At 47.4% G+C, this 21210-nt stretch overlaps 1 protein-coding gene across 4 annotated transcripts; it reads right to left on the reverse strand.

Moving 5' to 3' along the window:
• Window positions 1–4289: 4289 nt before the first annotated feature.
• TEF (TEF transcription factor, PAR bZIP family member) lies at window positions 4290–20446 on the reverse strand. Of its 4 annotated transcripts, none has more exons than XM_072326503.1 (5): window positions 20122–20446; window positions 10427–10750; window positions 8837–9057; window positions 8030–8241; window positions 4290–6108 (listed from the first exon to the last, which is right to left on the reverse strand). In XM_072326503.1, the coding sequence occupies exons 1-5, from the start codon at window positions 20222–20224 to the stop codon at window positions 6087–6089; spliced, it is 882 nt and encodes a 293-aa protein (XP_072182604.1). In that variant the 5' UTR covers window positions 20225–20446; the 3' UTR covers window positions 4290–6086. The 4 variants fall into 4 exon arrangements, with proteins under 4 accessions (XP_072182604.1, XP_072182601.1, XP_072182605.1 ...); XM_072326500.1 differs by lacking the exon at window positions 20122–20446 and adding an exon at window positions 15843–16153; XM_072326504.1 differs by lacking the exon at window positions 4290–6108 and having other exon boundaries at window positions 6122–8241.
• Window positions 20447–21210: the final 764 nt, after the last annotated feature.

Raw genomic sequence — 21210 nt, forward strand, 5'->3', positions numbered from 1 at the left:
CCAGATAAAGATTCAGTACAGCACTGAAGACAAAGAAGTGATGTTATGGCTGGAGAGGCTGTTGTCACAGGCTCATCACCAAGCTGAAGACCGATAGACCGGTCTCCACACCTCCTCAAAGCGTTGGTGTTTCCTAACGGGCTGCCTGTGGTTCCAATCATTAAGGTTGGAAGGGAGCTGTCAAATCGCCTAGTCCAACCATCAACCCAGCTTGCTCCACTTTAACACAAGATAGAACAAGTCGTGAAAGCTTATGAGAGCTCCAGCTGTGCAGCATCCAGCAAAACCTCAACTTGTTAATTACTTTCCCTCTCCAAAACCAAGACAGGGTACCTGTGTCATCTACGTACGTAATGCATCTAATAGAGACGTAGGCTATCTAGGTTACAAATGAGCTTCGGTAACACTCACTGTGCAGCCTGGCTGAAGGCTGGAGGCAGATCTGTTCAAGCCAAAAGAGAGAACAGTTAAAACAAAACCCCCCAAACCCAAACCCTTTCGTATTCCTCCATCGCTAAGTGTTACGAATCATTTAACACGGCCACCTTCCCAACGCTACTCACACACAACAAGATTAATTGCTCGGCTAATGGGGTAGGAGGAACGCAGTTATCGGTGCCACGGGTGACTACCCTTAAAGAAAGACTGGAAGAGAATCAGTTCCCTCAAATTCTCAGTTTCTCTGCTTAAGTAGCTCGTTGGTTTTGTTTTTAACACATTTTGTCTTGATAGAAAGCATCACAACTAGACTAGAATTCCACGACATCAATCTTGCTTTTGATTTCGGTAGTTCTCTAGGAAAAAATAATAATAAAATAGTCCCAAATCAAGCTACATGAAGCATTAACAATACCCAGGAATTACAATGGAAGCACTTATTTATTACTTCATAGAACAGATCAGTTTTAAAAGTGTATTTACACGTTCTAAGTCATACAAAATACAGTATTTCAATAGTCATGTTAATCACCATATTTGAGACAACTTCACATAAAAGTGCAGAGGATGCATCCTTCCACGGTCTTGGCCAGCAGCAAGCGGTCACCTGCAGCGTGACAGATAAGAGCTGCTGTTGTGCTCCCTGGGGAAAACAAATGGCGCCGTACCTTCTCACCGAGACACAGCTGCAGATCTAAGGAAACATTCAGGCAGGTACACGAGCAAAGTTTGTTGAGACCCACAGACCAAAAATCACATGCCTTAATTTACTAGATGGATGTGAAGTACATTTTGTTTTTGTTTACAGGTGTTGTACAGCAAAGGGCTTCTGCTCATGCCTCGGGTGGGAAAATGACGTAACAAGGGTTTTGGCTATGTAACAGGCACCCAAATGACACTGAATATGAACAGCCTTGTAACTACAGCTGACGGTGTTGAGGGCACAATTCTGCAGCTGACTGCCTGGGCAGAGCTTCACATTCCAAAATAGATCCTGTGAAGTCCACGCAGCTCTCTACAGATACAGGGCTCATCCCATGCAGAGCTGAGGTCTTACAGCATTGGGGCCTCAGATAGTAACTTCTTCACGGCACAGCGCTATCAGTTCACGTGGGCATGTCAAGTCCTGGCACAGCAGCACACCCCGTTCAAGAGATGGCTATTTGTTCGTGCCTTTCTGCAGTAGCTCTCCACCCCCATCTCTATATTCCTTTCACTTCGTTCTGAACTCCAGATGTGAGATCAAGGAGATTCCCAAACCTAAACAAGTTTCCTAAAACCTAAACAATCTTCTATAGGACGGGGATCCAAACTGCTGTAGAATTTAAACAGCGAGGCTTTGGTTTCAGCAGCCTAATTAGGGTCAGTACCCTGTGGTACAACGTTTTCCCCACTTCCACTTTCTGCTTTACTTGACAGATATTTTATGTTTACCTACATACGTATCTTCCTCAAAGCATTCCCTTTTCCCCGTAGTTGCTTCAATTTGAAGTCTGCATTCCAGAAGGGCCTTCCTAGGGGACAGCACACTCTCAAGCTAAAAATGAACCTTCTGCGTGACCAATCTGCCTTACAGACAATTAAACCATTGCAGTCTCAATTAGCGCTATGTCAGCACTCCCGCAGAAGTTAGGCTTACTGTTTCTACCTTCTTCCCAATCTTGTGTTGTGCATTTATCCATCTTCACCCCGTTACAGTGGCAGCTATACAGATCAGAGTAATCAGCTGAAAATCTAGAAAGCTGGCCAGTATCTTCCAGTACTGCAAAGGTAAAACAACAGCACCAACAGATTTATTGTGCTGCTTTTGGATTTAGGTGTAGATTACTTATATTAAAAAAAAAAAAAAAAGATTTATGCATTAAGGTAAGTTTGCATTTCTCATCTCCTGCTTATCAGCTAAGACAGTAAGGGCAAATGAAAGCCTGTCTGGGTTTTAAAGGGCGCCAGATACCTTCGCTCTCGCTAAAAATGAAGGCATTGATCACAAGCAGCAGGGCCATGTTATCCCGAAGAGGTTTACAAGGCTGAAGCAGCGATACTCTCTTCTGTGCAAATCCATTATAGTTTTGCAGGGACGGGGGGAAATTCCCCACACAAGAATGTTTTATTGAGCTGCTACTGCTGCCTTCCACTACGCCCCTCAACCTGAAATACAGTTGTTAAAATCAGTAGCAATCCTGCGGGTAACACTGAAAGTGATTTTGACAGCTGTAATACTTTGGACTTTCAAAAAGCACAGCAGGGAAAAGGAACGTTGTCAGAAATGACATCAAATGTTACCAAAAGAGCTGTAAAAAGCCACATCACCTTCTTTTTAAGAAAAGAAACAAGCAAACAAGAAAAAGCCATGACAAAAAACATTCCCTCTCCCAGCACAAGGTTATAACACGCTTTTTTACCCTGTCCGGGCAGGGGCGGGGAGGGAGGGAAGGGATTTCAGACTGAGCATCAAAATAGTGTGAAGAAATCAGTGAAGGATCAGTTTCTGAACATGACACCTGCAATCAGGGATACATCCACCTGATCCCAGCACAGAGCGCTCCAGAGTAACACAAATACGCCCAACCCAGGGCTTGCTTAAATCTTGATGCTCAGCTCACCAAAACAAAGACTTTTTCCTATGGAAGTTAATGAGATCTTTGTTAGTGGCTTCACCGGGAGCAGATCTTGGCATCAGGTGAAAGGATAAAGTTCTAGGGACTTTTTAAGTACCAAAGTGCATTACTGCGTGGGAACAAAACTGCGTGGATTAGAAGGCCGTGTAGAAAAGCAGTACTGCAATAAGTTCTGTGCATCACTTATTCACTGTCCATTTTTCTGTAGAATAAGACAACAGTCAATTGCCAATATCAACAGTTTATGCACTTTGAAAGCAAGTGCCGTTTGATTTCAATCCATTTCTTAATGAATGTAGGGCTGTCAAATACTGCTCCCTTTAACGGCAATCCCTGCAGTGATGCTCCAAGATGCATTCCCTTTATTCCCTCCCCTTGGAGATGGTCCCTTTGTGGATGCAATTGGGGTATATTGGCATTAGGCACACTTATGGCCTCCACGTAGCACGTTCCAAGGATAGAGAACTTCAGACACTAACAGTGTCAGTTCAGCATCTTTTAACACATAGACTGAGCTAATATTGGTCTTACGATCTCTATGGAAAATGTATTCAAGCTATCGCTTACAAATAGGATGGTCATCCTCGTCAAAGAAGCAAGACTAAGTGGATCTTTCTGAAAGGAGCAGAGCGCTCTGAAGCGGTAAGCTCAACTTCCCAAGACTGCAAAAGCTGAGAAAGGAAATCAGCACTACACGTCACGTAGCCACGTGGCAATGCGCACGCTCCTCTCGTAGTCATTACCTTCCCATCTACCCTTGGAGATGTTGATTCTTAACCAAAAAAAAATAATCTCCAGCTACAGAAGATCAGTCACATTTATCCTGAAGTGTGATTTTCCAGTTTCACAACCTGTAGATACGTGAAACGGGATGTGTGGATACGCACCGTTCTACAGGGAAGCGCGAGAATTTACTAACAGTCTTCTCTGAAAGGAAAATATATATGTATCATTCACTGTTAGTTTCCGCTGTGTAAACCTTTGATAACGACAGGAAAAAATAGAATTGCACATACTATTCTGACTATTTTGCTGTTAAAATAGCATGGCACACTGCAAAAACCAGGCCCTGTGTACAACATATAGGCATTTCAAACATGCTCCTAAAGCAGTAAGATAGCAAGACCCAATGAAGGATTAGCAACTCTTTGCCCAGTTACAATATGCTTTGATTTAAGCAGGAAGCGCCACTTTCAAGAATAGCCAAAGCCAACTGGAAATGTAGAAACTATGAACGGAAAAAGAGTTGCTATATTTACACGCCGACAGTATCACCAACATAAAGGGAAAAGAAAAACAGCATATACCAAAAATATCCATCTGAACCTGCAATACTTGCTACAGGTAGTGAGATACGCCGCATTCCAGCATCACAGAGCTAAGCCGTTCATCCATCTGAGGATACTCAGAGATCACCTCTGAACCACAAACGACCACTGTGCGCTCAGTATAATTTTGTAACCAACAAAAGTTAGAAGTACTTTTTTCCACTCTGGCATGTGGTCCACGACAAACAACAGGTCAATAAGTGCATTTAATATAGATGCCCTTTACAAAGGTTACGTTTCCAAAACAAAATAGTTACAAATTCAGGATTGTGAAGGTACAACATTATCTGCTGCCTTGCACCTTTCTCTCTTTGTCTTTCTGCTCTGAGGAGTGGTATCTCTTGGGTAAATACTAACTCAGAATACTTGCTCAATGTCGTGTTAGGCTTTGCTGCTAACTGGCTGTGCCTCATAACCCAGGCACTTGTGCTTCTGAAAGCTTTGGGGATTATTTTTCTAGAGGTGTATGCTGTTCCTCCATCTCCAGGCACAAATACACCAAACATTCACTCCTGTCTTACAGGCTTCAGCACAGCTCTGTGCTACTTTCCCAGAAAGTAAGTACTTGTTCTTCCCACTTCAATACAGCTCTTAACCTTCCTCACCATAAAGGTAGATTCTTGTTTGGCTGACGAAGCTGTTACAAAGGAACTTCCACCCACTTTCCCCATCTTCTACACACAATAATCATCTCCACAGTCTGCCTAAACTTTCATCTACTCTCCCACACCAGCACAAGGAAAGGTCTTGGTACTTAAGGTGTCCACTGTACCTCTGCAAAGTCATCAGCTGCTTCAGATTTGTCAAACAGGTGAAGTACTCCTTCTCCACTGCAGTTCTCATGCAGTCAAGAGAGAGCAAACTGCAGTATGGCAGCTCATAGCCATTGCTTTGCTGGCACTAATACTCACTTGGTAGTCTTACACTGCCAAAAGACATGGGGATCAGACTAGCACCTTGTCCACAACTGCTAACTCATAACAGAAGAACAGATTTTGTTTCAGAAAGACACCGTTAAAGAAAGTGAGCCTTGGAAAAAAATGAGCAGGCAGGTTACAGCAGTGTTTTTCTCTTACATGGGCCATTTGATAGAGATTTATTACAAGCCTTGGTATGGCACACTGGGGCGCTTTCTGGATTGTTTCAATACATCTGCTGTATTACTCTGCACTGGAAGCCTTACACATCACAAACTGCTGTCTTTGATTCTGCACTCACAATACTCCACAAGATGCTATGCTGTACCAGAAGCAAGCTGCAGCATTAGGTATAACTTATTCTACTGCAGGGGAAAGAAGTTTTAAAGTATAGCAGTTCTTAATATATACAGACACTTCCATTTAAATCTCTCTATTTTCTTCCACTCGAGTGCCAAAACAGTCACTACTCACACAGGCTGTCAACAGACTTTGAAACATGAACTTTGAGCGTCTTGACAAAACCCCAGCAAGTAAGCTTATTGTAGTTCATAGTTACAGTGAGAAAGACAGATAAGAAAGCCATATACAGAATTAAGGAGACTTTGCACTTTTCATCATGCCCAGCCCTGGGTAGTTCAGATGGGGTACTTGCAGGCAAGCAGGCAGGCAGGGTCATCGTCAGTTGTGTTGGGACACCTCAAAGATTTCACTGCTCACTCTGAAGACTGGCGATTCATGTGTGCTTTTTAGTTTCTTTGTTTTTAAAAGTCTTTAAAGTTGCATCACTCGGAATCAGATAAGTCACTTTAAACAAAGCAAAGTGTTAAGTGTGACAATTTATTTATAATATACTTCCCACCATCACCACCACCACACACCACCCTGTGAAAGCAAATCCCCTGCTGAAAGGGTGACAATTTTTAGTAGGTTTGAAAGAAATCAGACCAACGTGGTATGAAGAGACATTCTGGTCTAATTAAAACATAAAAGAGGGGGAGAGAAATCAAAGCATACATTTACTTTAACTGTACTGGATTAGCCTGCTTCTTCACTATCTTAAGAAATCAACGCACAGTTGGTTTAAATTCATACCAATTTTTCCATTATGTTTAAATGACAAGCTGGGCACAAAGTCTTTAGTACAGAAAAGAACCTCCGTTTCATTTCCCTCAACATCCTTTTTAGATTTCAAGAGGGGAACTGGAAACTGTCCTCAACATCTTCTACCTCTTGTTTACTCCCTAACAGAAGCATTAGCCCAGGAAGCATAGCTTAGAAGTTCTGACATAACCGCTATCTTAAGATAGCTTCTCTTGTCTACAAGGGAACTTCTGAACAAATACTTCTGTTAAAGCTTCTGGTTCTTGCAGCTGGAGGTCATGGAGAAGATCCCAACATCACACGCAACATAGTTCTCTTTTAGCAGCATGTACTGTTGAAGCAGCACTCGGTGCTGAGAATGGATTATTTTCAAGAGGGCAAGTCTTGTATATTAATTTTCTATCAAGAGGCATGCTACAGAGAGAACCAGAGGGCACGGAGAGTCCACATACACTGCTACACAAGAGATACGGAGGTGTACTGTTGGTAGCTTGTTCCATAGCATATTTGGGAGGCAAAGGACCAAAACAAAACAAAACAAAAACCAAAAAGAGACAAACAAAAGCTTTCTTTGTACAACAGGTAAGGTGCAACAAAGTAACAGGGGCTGGTTTCTCTGTTTCTCATGCTATGGAAGAAGTTTTCTTTCTAAAAAAAATTTAAAAGCAATTCCTTAACAGATGGGCCTCAAATTCAGCATAAGGAGGAAGACTTCTTTTGTCTAAGCAACACCATCTCCTCCTTTGCTCCTCACTTCTGATAAATACGCTGCTTCATCAGCAATCCAAGGAAGAAGTCTCTCCTTGGGGGACAAAAAAAGGAGGGGAGGTGGTAGATTTACAGCCTAAAATCCAAATCCATTCTGTAGTCATCTGTAAAGTGAGAGACCCCCTGTTGTTCTCTATTCCAGGCTCCTGGAAGTTACCCAGGATTAGAGCCTATCAAGAGGTTTGTGCAGTATTTTATCAACACTGTACTGACTGTCGTTTTCATAACGCTTAAGGTAAAGATCTCAGTTTCCACAAGAGATGGAATTATTTCCCTGTCCTAAAGATTCTCTGTTCCTCTTCAACAGGAAGAGAGTGCTTTCGAGTGCCTCTAAATGGGAGAGGAAAATTTCACGATGCTGCACAGCAACATCTTCAAATTCCATTTCACAATTTGACTGGGGCAGGGAGGCGGCACACGGGTACAAAAGAGGAGGAGCTTCTTTAAAAAAAAAAATGAAAAGAAAAAAGAAAAGAGCCTATGGGAACTCCGGCCTTTGCTTTCCCCCACACACCCCCCTTTAAAAAAAGGGAGATTAGAACAGAAAGCAAAAGCTCCGTCCAGTCACAAGGAATCCATATAGATTCCTTCGGATGGGATAATCTGTTCTTTCGTGTGATATCAGAAAGTGCTCTATTAGTGCTAACGTTGTAAATACGGACACTAAGGTTTTGGGCAATGGGATCGTCAGGAGAAGTGTCTGAATGTTGTGCCAACAGAATTTTTTTGGTTGTTTTTTAATAGATGCAAAATGGCAAAGCCTCCACAAACTTTATTTCTGAGAGTCTCTACAGAAGGCAGAGAAGTCTAAGAGGCTAAAACAAGGAGCCCTAACAAGGAAAAGGGGTGTGCTTACAAGGGTCCGTATCTGGTCTCGTATTTAGAAACAATGTTCTTGCATCGCCCCACTTCCTTGCGCAGCTCTGCAACCTCCGTCCTCAGGGCCGTATTCTCTTTCTCAAGGAAGGCTGCCCGAATTGTGATCTGATTCTCCTTTAATCGTCGAGCATCGCGGGAACGCTTTGCTGCCACATTGTTCTTCTTTCGCCTTGTCCAGTACTTTTCATCCTGTAGCAAAAAGAAGTAAGAAAGAAAGATGCCAACCCGACATTCTGTATCAAATAAACACCTCTGTCCTGTAAGGGCACTACACGTCACACGTGAGAACTTCTTTCATTGGTTCATAAGACTCAGACACTAAAATGCAGCCAATAATCACACACAGGTCTTGTTTTAGCAGAAGCAAGATGTGCTGCTAGGAGAAGACTTGACTACTAAGTTGCCCAACTGAAATCTGCCCTTTTCTTGATTTCAAACCAAGAATGAAGTTTCAAGGAAAACAGCCTGTTTTCTTGTCTGCTCAAAGCTACAGCAGGCACAATGCTGGGCAAATACAAACACTGGCCTTCAAAGCGCAGCTGATGCAGATGTGACCTGATAGTCCTTCTCATTTCTGTGTCCATCATCTTAAGTTGCTCCTGCCTGGTAAATACCTCATGGTACTAAACCAGCAAAACAGCAAGAACAGCAGTTTACTTGCCAATTCTATTCCTGGCAGTGCTTTTCCCCCGGTCATGTATGTACAGCATGTTACCTTTATATTTGAATGTTTGGTCAAAGAGTGAAAAGTTTCGATCACAGTCTGCAGTATTAAATCTGTTACCTTTTGCTCATCTGGGACAAAAACCTTCTTTGCTTTTTTAATCATTGGTTGTGGTTTCAGGTCCTCTTCAGTAAACTTGTGCTTGCGAGGATTGAAAAGCTCACCGCCAGGCACACTGGACAGCACTAAATCAGCAGGGTCAGGGTTAAAATTCACCTCAACTTCTACACAGTCAGGATCAATGGGGCTGGGTGTATTTCTCTCATTTTGCGGTGGGGATTCTGGCAAAAACAGAAGTTGCAACACATTCAGCAGGATGAAGAGAATTAACTCAGAAGCCGCACAACCTCTATTGTTGCAGCTAGCATTCAATAGCACTACCTGATATTTCTCGAATGCAATGCTTGGTACTGTATGTCCACTGTAACACAAGCTCCAGGGACATCTGCCAGACTAACAGACAAGAGTAGACAGGTGTGGGACAAAAGCTAAGACTTCCTCAAAGCGCTTTGTGCACTCGAGCACATTCAGCATTGCTACAGCAAGTGTTTCTAAGTATGGACATTGTATCAGCCTGAGATTTGTGCCTTTGAAAACTTCACAGGAAAACAAAGCTTGCCCAAACACTGCAGTCCTTCCAGGTTCAAACCATGGCATTACCAAAAGACTAAGGAGGTGTAGATTTGGTACACATTTAATTACTTGCTACTACTACCTTGCCACATGGGAACAGAAGTGCCCCAACAAGTTGCCTGACTGTGTTCACATGAACTTTGCCATATTTATCTATCACTTAGCAATTCAAGTTCATGAAGTTTGTAATGTCAGTGCAATCTGAAGCAGAGACCAATGAATAAACCTTTTCAAATGCCACCTGGAAAAAAAACAAAAAACAAAACAAACAACACATCTTACGTCTTATAGAAACAGTTTAATGTTTTGCTTTTCGCATAGCTTCCCAGGAGGAGGTCCTCAGCAAAATACTTGCTGTAAACTCTGCTCCTGACATAGCACTGTGCAAGTTGAGTGGCTAAGAAGTTTAAGCTCCAAATGTACCTCAAACACTACTCATCAAAAGCAGAAATCTCTCAGTACCGCTTAAGTAAGTAGTTTTGCTTCTTTGTTCTACCATTCCCTCTCCAAAGCAACCCAGAATATTGAACTGTACCACTAGCAGACCTTTTCCAGAGGTCACTCTGCCAGTTTCATAGGCCAGCAAGGAAAGGCTGCTTTGTTATTTATTATTTCTTCCAATTAAGCATTGTTATTTGAGGGACAAACCAAGCCACCAAGGCATTACGAGTGACTTGGCACGACCTATCACACCTGTTAGAAGACAATCTAAGCAGCTAAATACACAACGTGTCCTGCTTCTTACCAAATAAGCAAAATTAAGAAAGCAAATTCTTTATGCTGGCATTCCAGCTCCACTGATTTCAAAAGAGAAAGGCTCCACACTTGTAAACACTGACTCATTTTTCCAATAAGGAGACTGAGGAAGACAAGAGGCAGCATCTTCATGAAGGGGCTATGCTGAGCACTTTTTTATTACTTAACCTGCCACAACTGACATCGGTGGGTCAGCACATCTCCTCTTGGATCTGAAGAGGCACCTGTTGATAGCAGAAGAATCAAAACAATTCCATCTACCTGTGCTGGACGCTGCTTCAGATTGCTGGTAGACGGCAGTAGATGACGAAGACACAGGAGAACCAGTGGAAGCACTGGCTGGCTCCTTTTCTTCCAGCTTAGCCACAGGCATGAGTGGATTCTGGTTCAAATCCAGGTGAGTAGGGCTGGAAGGAATTCCATTCTCTAGGAGAAATTCATCCAGATCCATGTACTCCAGGTGGAAAGACTCTCCGTCGTAAGGAATAGTTTTGTCCCAAATAGGTGGCATGAGGGAAGCTGAGACTGCCATAGTGCTGGCAGCTGCTGCCTCATCTTCCTCGAGCTTTATCTTCTTCTCTTTATCTGAAAGATACAAGTAGGTCACTGCACAAGTTGCAGCTTTAAAAATAAAAAATCCCACAGAAGAAAATTCAGTAAACCATATTTCTGCCCCAAGACATCATCTGCAAATGCAGACGCTGAAAGGCAGCATTTGTACGCAGCTCAGCATGGAGTGCTCTGCCTCCCCATGAGGGCTGGACCACAGTTGAGTAGCCTTGAAGATCAGCAACTCTGCTGTGATAACTCACCAAAGCGCGCTGTAATACAGCATCCAGCTCACTATTCACTAGTCACTGCAAAATAGACTGCTTTTGTTGTTGCGGGTTCATTTCTTTTCCTGACTTGTCCTGGAAGATGGGGAAGTGAATGTCCTGACACAGAATTACAGCAGAAGCCATTAAGAGAACTTTGAGGAAACAGAGTGGGTTATTCTATGCACGAGGGAAAGAAGGTGCCAAGAATGATTTAGACAGATATTCAGAAGTAAATAAGGGTTTTCAGACTGCATTTGAAAATCAGCTAGAAGGGTCCATAGCACATCAGAGACCTGGACCACTACTGTTGATTATTTGAGATGCATTCCTTTCTAAAATGACTCAGCATGCCCATGCAAAGTAAGAGCTCCAAATGCTGTTCACTATAGATAGCTCAGTGTACCTACACACAATTTTTACTCTTTGGGGAGATGTCTGATAAGACATACTCCCACACCTCCACCCCCAGGCCAGAAAAGACCGATGAGCTCTCCATTTACTATGCTACAAAGCATGTAATACTGAAAAATGGCTGTTTCTACGTTCCTCATAGCTACTGAATCTTCACAATTGTCTGGGACAGGATCCAAGCAGAAAACTCAAGTTATGGAATAATTACATAATTGAAGAGATAAAAATAAATTGGCCAAAAAAGTCCAAGTTCTGTTCCTGATCCAGTTCTCCACATAGCCACGCAGTTCTACCTGCACTGCAAGGAAGCACTGCAGAAGCAATGCTAGGGCAGCGACTACTGATGCCAGCACTGCCATCAAAAGGAACAGTCACCCGGTGCAGCTGTATCAACTGGGAGTTGCATCTTGTCAAGGAAACAGACAAACACCCACTCTGAGGCAACAAGGGCTGCAGGAACGTACACTGGAGCAGTGCGGATCTCCAGCATCCACACACATCAGCCTGACAAAATGCACAGGCCCTCAGCAATAGGATATTCCAGACCAGCTAAAACACACTAAAGGAGTATTCTACTTCATCAGGGTGGGAGTGTGGTTGAAACTGTGCTCTAAATCAGAAAAGCCTATTTATATAAAGCCTATTTGATAAAACTGGCATTCATTCCACTGCTGCCTTAGCTGAGACGGAACTGAGACTGAAAGAGCTTTTTATGGCTCAAAGAGCAGCACTGCCATACAAAATAAATTATCGTTTCCATCCACCATAACCTGAACATTTTATACAAGAGATAGTTGCTAATCTAAACATGTAAGAAAATACTTATCGGCTGCAGACTTGGGACTAACAATAAGTAGCTAAAGGGCACATAAAATCTGAGCTTTGTTAACATTACCTCCTTGCAGCTATGGGGCTCTCCCCTCACAACTTCACCCCACTACCCCTGAATTTCCACCTCCCAACACCTGCCCTCACTATAAACTCCTTTGCTAACTTTCCTACCTTTTGCAAAGCAAACGTTCCGGTTAAGAGCCACGATCCAAACTGACTGAATGTTCTAAGCAGCTTGCACTTGAAGCAAGTAAAGAAATGCTGTCTGCTCTGTTTCACATATAAAGATGACGTCACTAGTGAAGCACACTCCACCAAATCAGAACAGCCATTTTATATCAAGCTTTTGAATCTAGGATAGCGCATTCCCATAAGGTTTGCATATTGCCCAACACAACCACCCAGATTTGTACCAGGGCTTGTGTACAGTATTGCAATAATACAAGACAAGCAACAATGATGATTTCTTTATAAATCACTTTATTTTTTTTATCAACACGATAAACAACTTGTGAATCTTGAATCGAAGAGTCATCACCCCTTGGTCTTAAAAACATCAGTATTCCATTAGAAACTATGCAAGTCTTAACACAAGCCAGTAGTGCATGGGCATTGCAACATCTAACGCAACACCTCAAAATACAAAGCTCAGTTGTGTGTATCCAACCCTCCCCCCAAAGACATGCCATACTGCAGGTATGTTCTCTTTTAAGAACTTTCAAAGCCCCTTCGATGTGCACCATCATCCTGCTGTACTTTAGTACCCCAAACAGACCGCAGTCCTTCCAACTTCCTCTTGCTATTGTCCCTGGCTCACATCAAATTAGATCCTTCCTTCGCATGAGAGGACCACCTCATTTCTTTTTTCCTTTTGCTACATGTCGAGAACTGGACAAGCACTGACTCCCCAGTGTCGCCTTTGTTTAGCTATGCTGCCTCTTTCTCCACCCTCACTTCTAGCAGCAATATCTGAAACAAAATTGAAATAGCAGCCGTTAGCAGGCATACCGAGTGCCCGTGTATTTCAAACATGACGCATAAAAAGACAGAACTGTGTTGTGTGATCGTTGTTACACTGACATTTTCCCACTGGCTTTCTTTCAATTCATTTAATCTTTATTTCCTGCTGCACGCCATCCTGCTGGGTGCACAATATCTAATGAAACGCTAATTAACTTCTTGCATCTTGAGGTGAAAGTTTCCACCTGCCCCAGCACGGGGACCTAAACCATTAATTCTCCAAAGATATTTATAGTGTAAACAGGTATTACCTGACAGCAGAGCTGCAGTATCCTAAGAGGCTCCATTTGCAGTGATTCAAGGTCACCCTGGTAAATCTGGACTGTAGTTCTGCAGCTGAAAGCTCATGTCCGATTTAGTCACCTCATTTTCTGCTACTATGACCTATTAACTGGCCTGTACATCTGCTGTTAAGAGAGGTCACTAGTTTACCTTAGGTAATTTTGGCAATGAAAAGCAAGAACTCCAGATCACTAACAGCTGGAAACGCTGTTATTTTAGCAAGCTGGAAAGAGCTTGATTGCACATGCTTGTTTTTTCCTCAAGACGAGACAGACATTTAGGCCACTACCAGTAGCCACGCTTTTGAGGAAACCCCTCTTCATCAAAAATATTTTGCCAAATTATACTGAAAATGCTGCATAGTCCAAGGCTGATTCTTCCACACATCTTCAGCCCCCGTTTGTGACAGTGCAACAAGACAGGTTATAGAGTAATGTACTCCTGATGCCCATTACTGTGATGTTTGGTGAGGCATTCCTGCCACAGCAGCATGCAACTGGTGATTAAAGCATCCTTTGGACTGGAGAGTATGCAGCAGTTCATTATTAATAGGCAGGACCTACGCTCCTGCTCCAAAATATTAATCCCCCTTCCCTCACTACACAGACTTTTATTATTTTAAATTACTATCTTTTATTTATTTAATGCTTATGCCCTGCTCAAGTACAACTTACAACAAGTGCTGTTGCACATAGTCTGTGGCAGAGTATTCAAGATGATGGCATTCAGTTGGAACTGGATGTCCTTTGCTGTTGCTCAGAAGGATTAGAAAGCCTGCTCGCGTCCTGGGTAGTCAAATTACCCAGGGCAGTTGGAAAACCCATAGGAAGCTCGTGCAGACTATAAATGGACACAACTGCAGCTAGTTGATACCATTTATCTCAGAATAATACAGCAAATTGTATTTTGTCAGCAGGCAAAAGACATAGGAGCCCTTCTTAGAAAGCCTGCTGACACTTCGGCTCCATCCATGCATTGCAAAGGAACAGGAAATAACTGAAGGATCCTCTGAAGTCGGTAGTTGCAATTGTACTGACAAGGCTCTTCTGAAATTAACAAGTTACCTGCTAATAGGGGGTGCCTTTTTTCTCTGTCTTACAAACATGCAGAGAACTGAAGCATCGAGGGATCGAAACCAAACAAAGCAACACGTTTCAAGAAGCGTGAAATGAAATGAAATAGTGCCAGGTGAACTAAAGGAAGCCCAGGGAGAAATTTAAGAATGGGAACAGTGCGAGCTTCAGCCCAGCGTGAATGGAGGGGGTAATCAGAATTCAGCGGGCCCACCAGCAAGCTGAACAGGGTCACGCTGTGTGCCTTCCCAAGCTGGAACGGGGTCATCTGGTAAGGGGAAAAGAATTAAATGCTGCTCATTTTAGAGCAGCGCAAGGCACAAAATCCTTTTTTTTGTTTTAAAATTTCACAGCTCCAAATGCTAGACATGGAAAACAAAGTGGCCGTATCCTGTTTGGTCACCACACACAGCCGGAGGTTGTTTCTAATAGCACTATCACCTCTAAAGGGTATTGGGTGAGGACAATAACCTCAGCACTGCCAGAACGTTGGAGATTCCAGATGCACTGCAGCACCCTGTGCCATAGCAACACGGCCAACCTCTATCCGAGGCTGACCTTTTTATTTATTTATTTGAAGCAAAAAGGAGGGGGGGGGAAAAAAAGGTATTTGCCAGAATCACGAGACAAATAGATTTATGCAGCACTGAGCAACGAAATAAAACGCCAGCGGCTCCGCACTGGGAAGGATCCCGCACTGGGAAGGATCCCGCACTGGGAAGGATCCCGCACTGTGCACGGCAGCGCTGTAAGGCTGCAGCCGGCCCCGTTTGCACAACGCTGCCCGCAGGAGCGGAGGAGCCCCGGCCGGGCAGGACGGTGCAAGTACCGGGCACACCCTTCGGGATGAGGCTCTGCCCACGGCAGACAGCAGACACCTGAAGGCTCCTTCCAGCCCAACTTTGCGGCAACGGAGGCAGCCGGTTCCCGCAGCGCGGCCCGCCCCTACACCCCTCCCACCTGAAGCGTCGTTCGTCCGCCTCGACGCACCCGGAGCGCCCGTCACCCGCCTCCCACCCCCCGCCACGCCGCGGGGCTCGGGGCGGAGGGAGCGGGCGCAGGGGGCGCCCCCCGGATCCCCACCCCTCCACCCGCACCGGGCCCGCCCCTAAGGCGGGAGGACGGCGGTGACGGGGGAGGGGGGGGCGGCGGTGGAAGGAGGGGAATGGGAACGGAGAGAAGGGAAGGGGGGGGGGGGGGAGGTTAAGGTGCCGCGCGCTCCCGCCGCCCCCGCGCGCTCACCCAGGCGCGCGTCCCGCGGGGGGTTCTCCATCAGCTTCTTCAGCACCAGCGGGAAGGCCCCCGCCAGGCCCTGCTGCTCCGGCTGCTGCTGCGCGACGGCCCCCGCGCTCCCCCCGGCTGCCGCGGGCTCCGCTGCCGCTCCTCCCGCCGCCGCCGCCTCCTGGTGCGCGGCGCGGCCGGGCATACTCCCCGCGAGCCGGCGGGCGCCTGACGGGCTGTCAACGGTCGCCGACGGCCGCGGCGCGCGGCGCCAGGCTGCTGCGGCGGCACCCCGGGACCCAGCGACACCGAGCAGCTGGAGCGGGAGGGCGCATGCGCGCCCGCCTAGGGCTTCGATATTCACGAGCTCCGCGGCGCCGCCCACCCGGACCCTCGCGACTCGACCCGCCCCGTCGGAGGCGCCGATTGGTCCGCGCCGCTCTAGGGGCGGGTCCTCGCCACCGGGCTCCGCCCTCCGCGCCCCGCCGCGGCCTGCGCGGGCACGCGTCCCCCGCCCTCCGGGGCACGTGCAGGGGCGGGCCGCGGCGGCTCATTAGCATGACAGGCCCCGCCCCTCGCCCCGCCCGCACGGCGCTGCGTCACCGCCAGCTGCTCGCGAAGGCGGTGGGAGGGGTGGGCTGAGCGCGCGCGGGGGCGGTGGAGGAGCGGCGCCTGCCGCGGGGGGGGCGCGCGTGCGCGGAAGCGAGAGAGCCTCCCCCCCACACACACACCTCGCCTCAGGGAACCGATAGCGGCTGTGGAGACGGTGTAGCCGCGCGGTGCTCTCGCTAACCCTGATCTCTGTGGGCCCAGGGCCGCCGCTAAGGGAGCTGCGTCACGGCGGTGGCTGCTGTGGGGCAATCACTCACCGATCCCTAAATATCTCTCGTCTGCAGCCCGGGATCGCTGTGTCCGCACGGCCCGGATTTAATCTTCCTCTGCCCTACATTGCAGTGCAGCCGCTGTGTGCCCCAAATAGCGTGAGCAGCCAGGAGGAACCTCAGCAGCCCTTAGCAGTCCAGGCAGGGCCTGCCTCCTATCCCAGGAGCAGGGATTCGTGCTGGGAATTAAGCTGCTGAGCACGCAGGGAGACGTACGTTTTGCCACGTCCATCCCCGAGAGCACAGGCAGAGCGTGAGGAGCTGCTGCGGAACCAGCGAGCTCAGAAGTGATGGCTCTACAGCCACAGGCCTCTCCTGTCAGCAGCCGCAGCCTCCTGCCGCTGAAGGCTGCCTGCAGAAACCTGCCCAGAGCAGCCAAAGGAACGGGCACACTGCCCCTCTGCGTGAGCCCCGTCTGCACCCTGCAGCTGAAAGGGCAGAGAGGTTCACCCCCTAAAAGGGCTCTCTCCCTCCTGGCAGTGCGTGTGGAAGGGCACCTGGTGAACGTAGGATGCTGGAGCAGTGTGGGTTAACGTATCGCTGCAGCTGATAAACCCAGCTGCAAAAGCATGCAGAACAGGTCATGCTCCATTGCCTGGTGTGCTCCAGGGCTGCCACGTGCCTTTCACAGGCTCCTTCTGCCTTGCCAAGCTCAGCTGGCAGAAGAAATAATCATATGAGTGCAAGAGGGATGGCACTTCACACGGGGCAATGAAAGACAGATGTCAGACCACACAGGACAGAGGAAATACATACAGCTCTGCAAGGGGCAACTAGCTTACAGTAAAGCCCTTACCCAGTAAACAGCTAAATGGTAAGTGGTAACAAGAAGGCAACCTAGCAAGGCTGGGAAGCAGCAGCTTTTTATGAGTAGGGTGAGGGGACTTGGCCAAAGCGGGGCAGGCTGCAGGCTCCCCATTCAGCTACAGCATCTCTGGGTTGCTTTGTTCCATTGTTGTTGCGGCTGGAGGCCCCCGGGGATGATACTATGTCTCAGTACAGTACATAGCTCCTTCAAGGAATGCCTCTGTGCGCATCCCCCCCTGCAGATCTAAATGGCAGATACTTGCTGGGTGACATCCATGTGAAAGGAGGTTGCTACATCCACTCAGCAGCCTTTCCTCCAGGGATTTTCCCTTTAGACTGACCACGCTTTTTCTCCAGCCCGTTTTCACCCAGCTCAGTAGTTGCTGAAGCTAAAGTTCACTCTACACTGCTACTGCCTCGTGACTCTGCTTGGGGAGGGGTTGGCCTGCACAATGTTAGCTGTTCTGCCGGAGGGCAGGAGGTCCTGGGGAGCAATCCTGTGGGTTCCTCCTCACAGCACCCTGTCCAGGCACTGGCTCTGCCCCACCAGCAAGGAGGGAGGTTGCTCTGACAGCTTCTCCTTGCTGCCTCAGGGGAGCAGGGATTCAAGTCGCTGCCAGCACGAAGTGGACATTGCTCCATCAGCTGTACCTTCCTGGTTGAGTCGGAATCTGCCTGGATCCTTGCACTTGGTATTTTGCTCTGCAGCCAGGGAGGAAGAGAGGGGGACAATGAGATGCGAGGAGAGGAATGAAGAGGCCTTGGCTGTCACTGGAGGGGACAGATGATGCAGAACAGCCCAGCTTTGATGCAGCAGGGAGGCGAGCAGAAAGCAGCCCAGTGCTAGGCACAGGGTGGGAAACATCCAGCAAGCTCTGCTGGGAGGTCTGAAGCCTCATTTCAGACACGGAGCCAAGATCCAGCAAAAACAGAACAGGGGTGTGTAGGTACGGAGACCCAGGAGGGAGAACTGAGCATTGTGGGAAGTGGGACATGATGGGAACAGTGGCCTCAGGAGAGAAGTGGCATAATAATCACAATTCTCAGGGTTACATGAGGTGATGCTGAGAGGCAGGGTGGTCCCAGGATTGAGGAGGAAAGCTGCCGTAAGACAGCAACCTCAGCTGCCAAATAAGCCACGTTCAGTTAAAATGAAATGATTCCCTCTGCAAATCATTGATCCCCTACGGCCCCTCCTACTTGCCAGACAGACCAATCTTGCCAGCACTCCTCCCTTGGATTAGTTCAATCCACCTGGCTGTGGAGACCAGAGGTCCCAAAGGGCCAGCCAAACTTCAGCTGTGCCCCTGCAAGGCTCTGTGCCATGTGAGGCACCTCTGTCAATTACTGCTGCCTCCCAGCCAGGTCTGCTTTCCACCTGGGCATCGGTCAGCCCTGAAAACATGACCTGTTTCCAACACGTGGCTTTGAACAGTGTGGTATGTAAGCATGCCAGGTAACAGTCAAAGTCTCAGCAAAGGAATGAGCCAAGCAAGCTCACAGATGGGAGCATCAGAGTAATGTGATAAAATAAGCCTCCGGAAGGTATGGGCATTTCCCCTTGCCTTTTCCCACAGAGTCTGCTGTATTCCAGTGGGTGTTGGCAGCTGCTTTACCACCACAGCATTCTTCTTTCCTGTTGACAATCAGGGCGAAAGGAAAGTTCCCCTCAGCACTGTAGGCCTGGCTTTCCTGCTCCCACCTTGGGTCGCACACCCCCCGAGGGCTACCAAGCTGACCGCCTTGTCCTCTGGCAGCTCCCTGCCCAACACTCAACTCAGCAGTTCTTTTCAGTGAGTTCAACTTGCTCATGCCTGGACAGGAGCGTGTGGTGCCGAGGTGTTCCCACACACCTTGCTAGCACTCGGCAGCAATCATTACAACACAGCAACCAAAAAACTGCTTGCCAAGGGCATGTGGCATCCCATTCAAAGCCATCCAGTCTGTGAGTTATGTGATGGCCGCTTGGAGAGTGCCCAGCAGGAGAGAATCGGTCAGCCCAGCAGAAGCACAGACTAAACAACTTCTTGGATCATTTCCATCTGTTTTCTCAGAGGCTGCACAGAGAGTGGGAAAGCCTAGGAGTATGGAAGTGTTCTTGCAACGAAAACACAGCATTTGTTTTGTTCTGTACCCCAGCTTATAACCAGTAAACAACTGCAGCATCACACACAAAGTTTGCACAGAATCAGCCAGCTGGGCACCCCACCCCAAGCAGTGCACATCTGGGGAGCAGCGGCGTCCAGAAACAGAGCAGTCATTAACCACTAAGTAGCACGGATAGAAGTCCTGGAAGTTGCTCCTGTGTGAGCACAAAGGTTTGTACCCAATTCTTGTCTGTTCAGAAAGCTTTGAGGGCTTCCGAGACATAGCTGAGAAGAGAGATTAAAAGGATCAGGAGCTCAGCACTCCTGATGGGTTTTGTAATCAATCCATCACTGCTGTTTTCCTCCGAGCTACACGCCACGCTCAGTCCCAGCACTCCCCAGCTCACTTGGGATCAGAGGAAGCACACCCTTGAAAAGCTCACAGCGAACAAACTTCTGCCCCCTTCTCACACTGCAGTTTAAGTAGAAACAAAACCAGAGCCGTAAGCATTCCCTCCGTCCTACCTGTCATTTTGTTGGTCCAGGGTAAGGAGTACTCCAGCAGGGACTTCAAGACTTCGGGAAAGTCCAGGGCAGCGGGGCCCCCAGGGCTGTTGCAGACTGACATGTCCTGTGCTGGGACTGCTCTAGAGAGGCCAAGGGAGGGCGAGCAGCCTGGCTGCCAGCGCAGCAACACACTCGCCTGGACCTCACGAGAGGGGTTCGGAGGCACCTCGGAGCAGGCTTTGGCAATAACTCCGGCTGAGAAAAGCCGAGGAGGAAGGGAAGCAGCCTGGTGGAGATGCAGTTTGCCCAGCTGTCTTCACCTCCCCCACTCCCACTCTGAAGTGGCCAATTGTGGAAATAGCTCGCAGCCTAGCAGGGCTGGGCCGGGCTGCTGGCCAGCACGGTTTTACAGGGCCTCTCGCAACCAATCCGACTGCGAAGAACTGGGCCAGTTATCTAACTTTGAAAAGGCAGCACCCTTTTCTTTCCCAAGGTGTTATAATAAATACAAACATTGTGAAGAAGAAGAAAAGTGCGCGCACAGCCAGGGGTGCACACGTTGGCTGTGAGCACAACAACAAATGGATCTGCGGAGCTACGAGCTGCACAGCCTGTCCCATAGAGACATACACACCGTACCTGTGTCTGCCTGCTAGCTTTCCAGCTCTCAGAGAGGCAGATAGCGCCTGCTTTTCTATGATGTAACACTTATTGTGTGTCCATGCTAAGTCCGTACTGATTAACGGTGCTAGGCATCTTCCTTATCAAGTTTGCATCAGGCACAAATACACTCTTCCGAAGAGACACAGAGCTTTATTGGATAGCCAACAACCTCCTCTCAAAGCGGTGATGTGAGGCAAGTTCATGTGCCCTGAGAATACTCTGATAACAGCCGGTTAGGTAAGATCTTCAGCAGGCAAGCCCCTTCTATTAGTGAAGGTTTTTTTAGTGTGGATGGATGGACAGGAGACAGGAGGAAAAAAGTCTGATCTTTATAGGGTTCTGGCTTGGCAAGGTGCAGCTTACCATGTGCTGGGGTCTTCTCCTGCTGAGTGTGATAATGAGAACAGAAGTGCCTTTGTTTCTTTTTGCTCCTGTCTTGCTCAG

The sequence above is a fragment of the Excalfactoria chinensis genome, chromosome 1, assembly GCF_039878825.1.
Source record: "Excalfactoria chinensis isolate bCotChi1 chromosome 1, bCotChi1.hap2, whole genome shotgun sequence".
Classification (NCBI taxonomy): Eukaryota; Metazoa; Chordata; class Aves; order Galliformes; family Phasianidae; genus Excalfactoria; species Excalfactoria chinensis.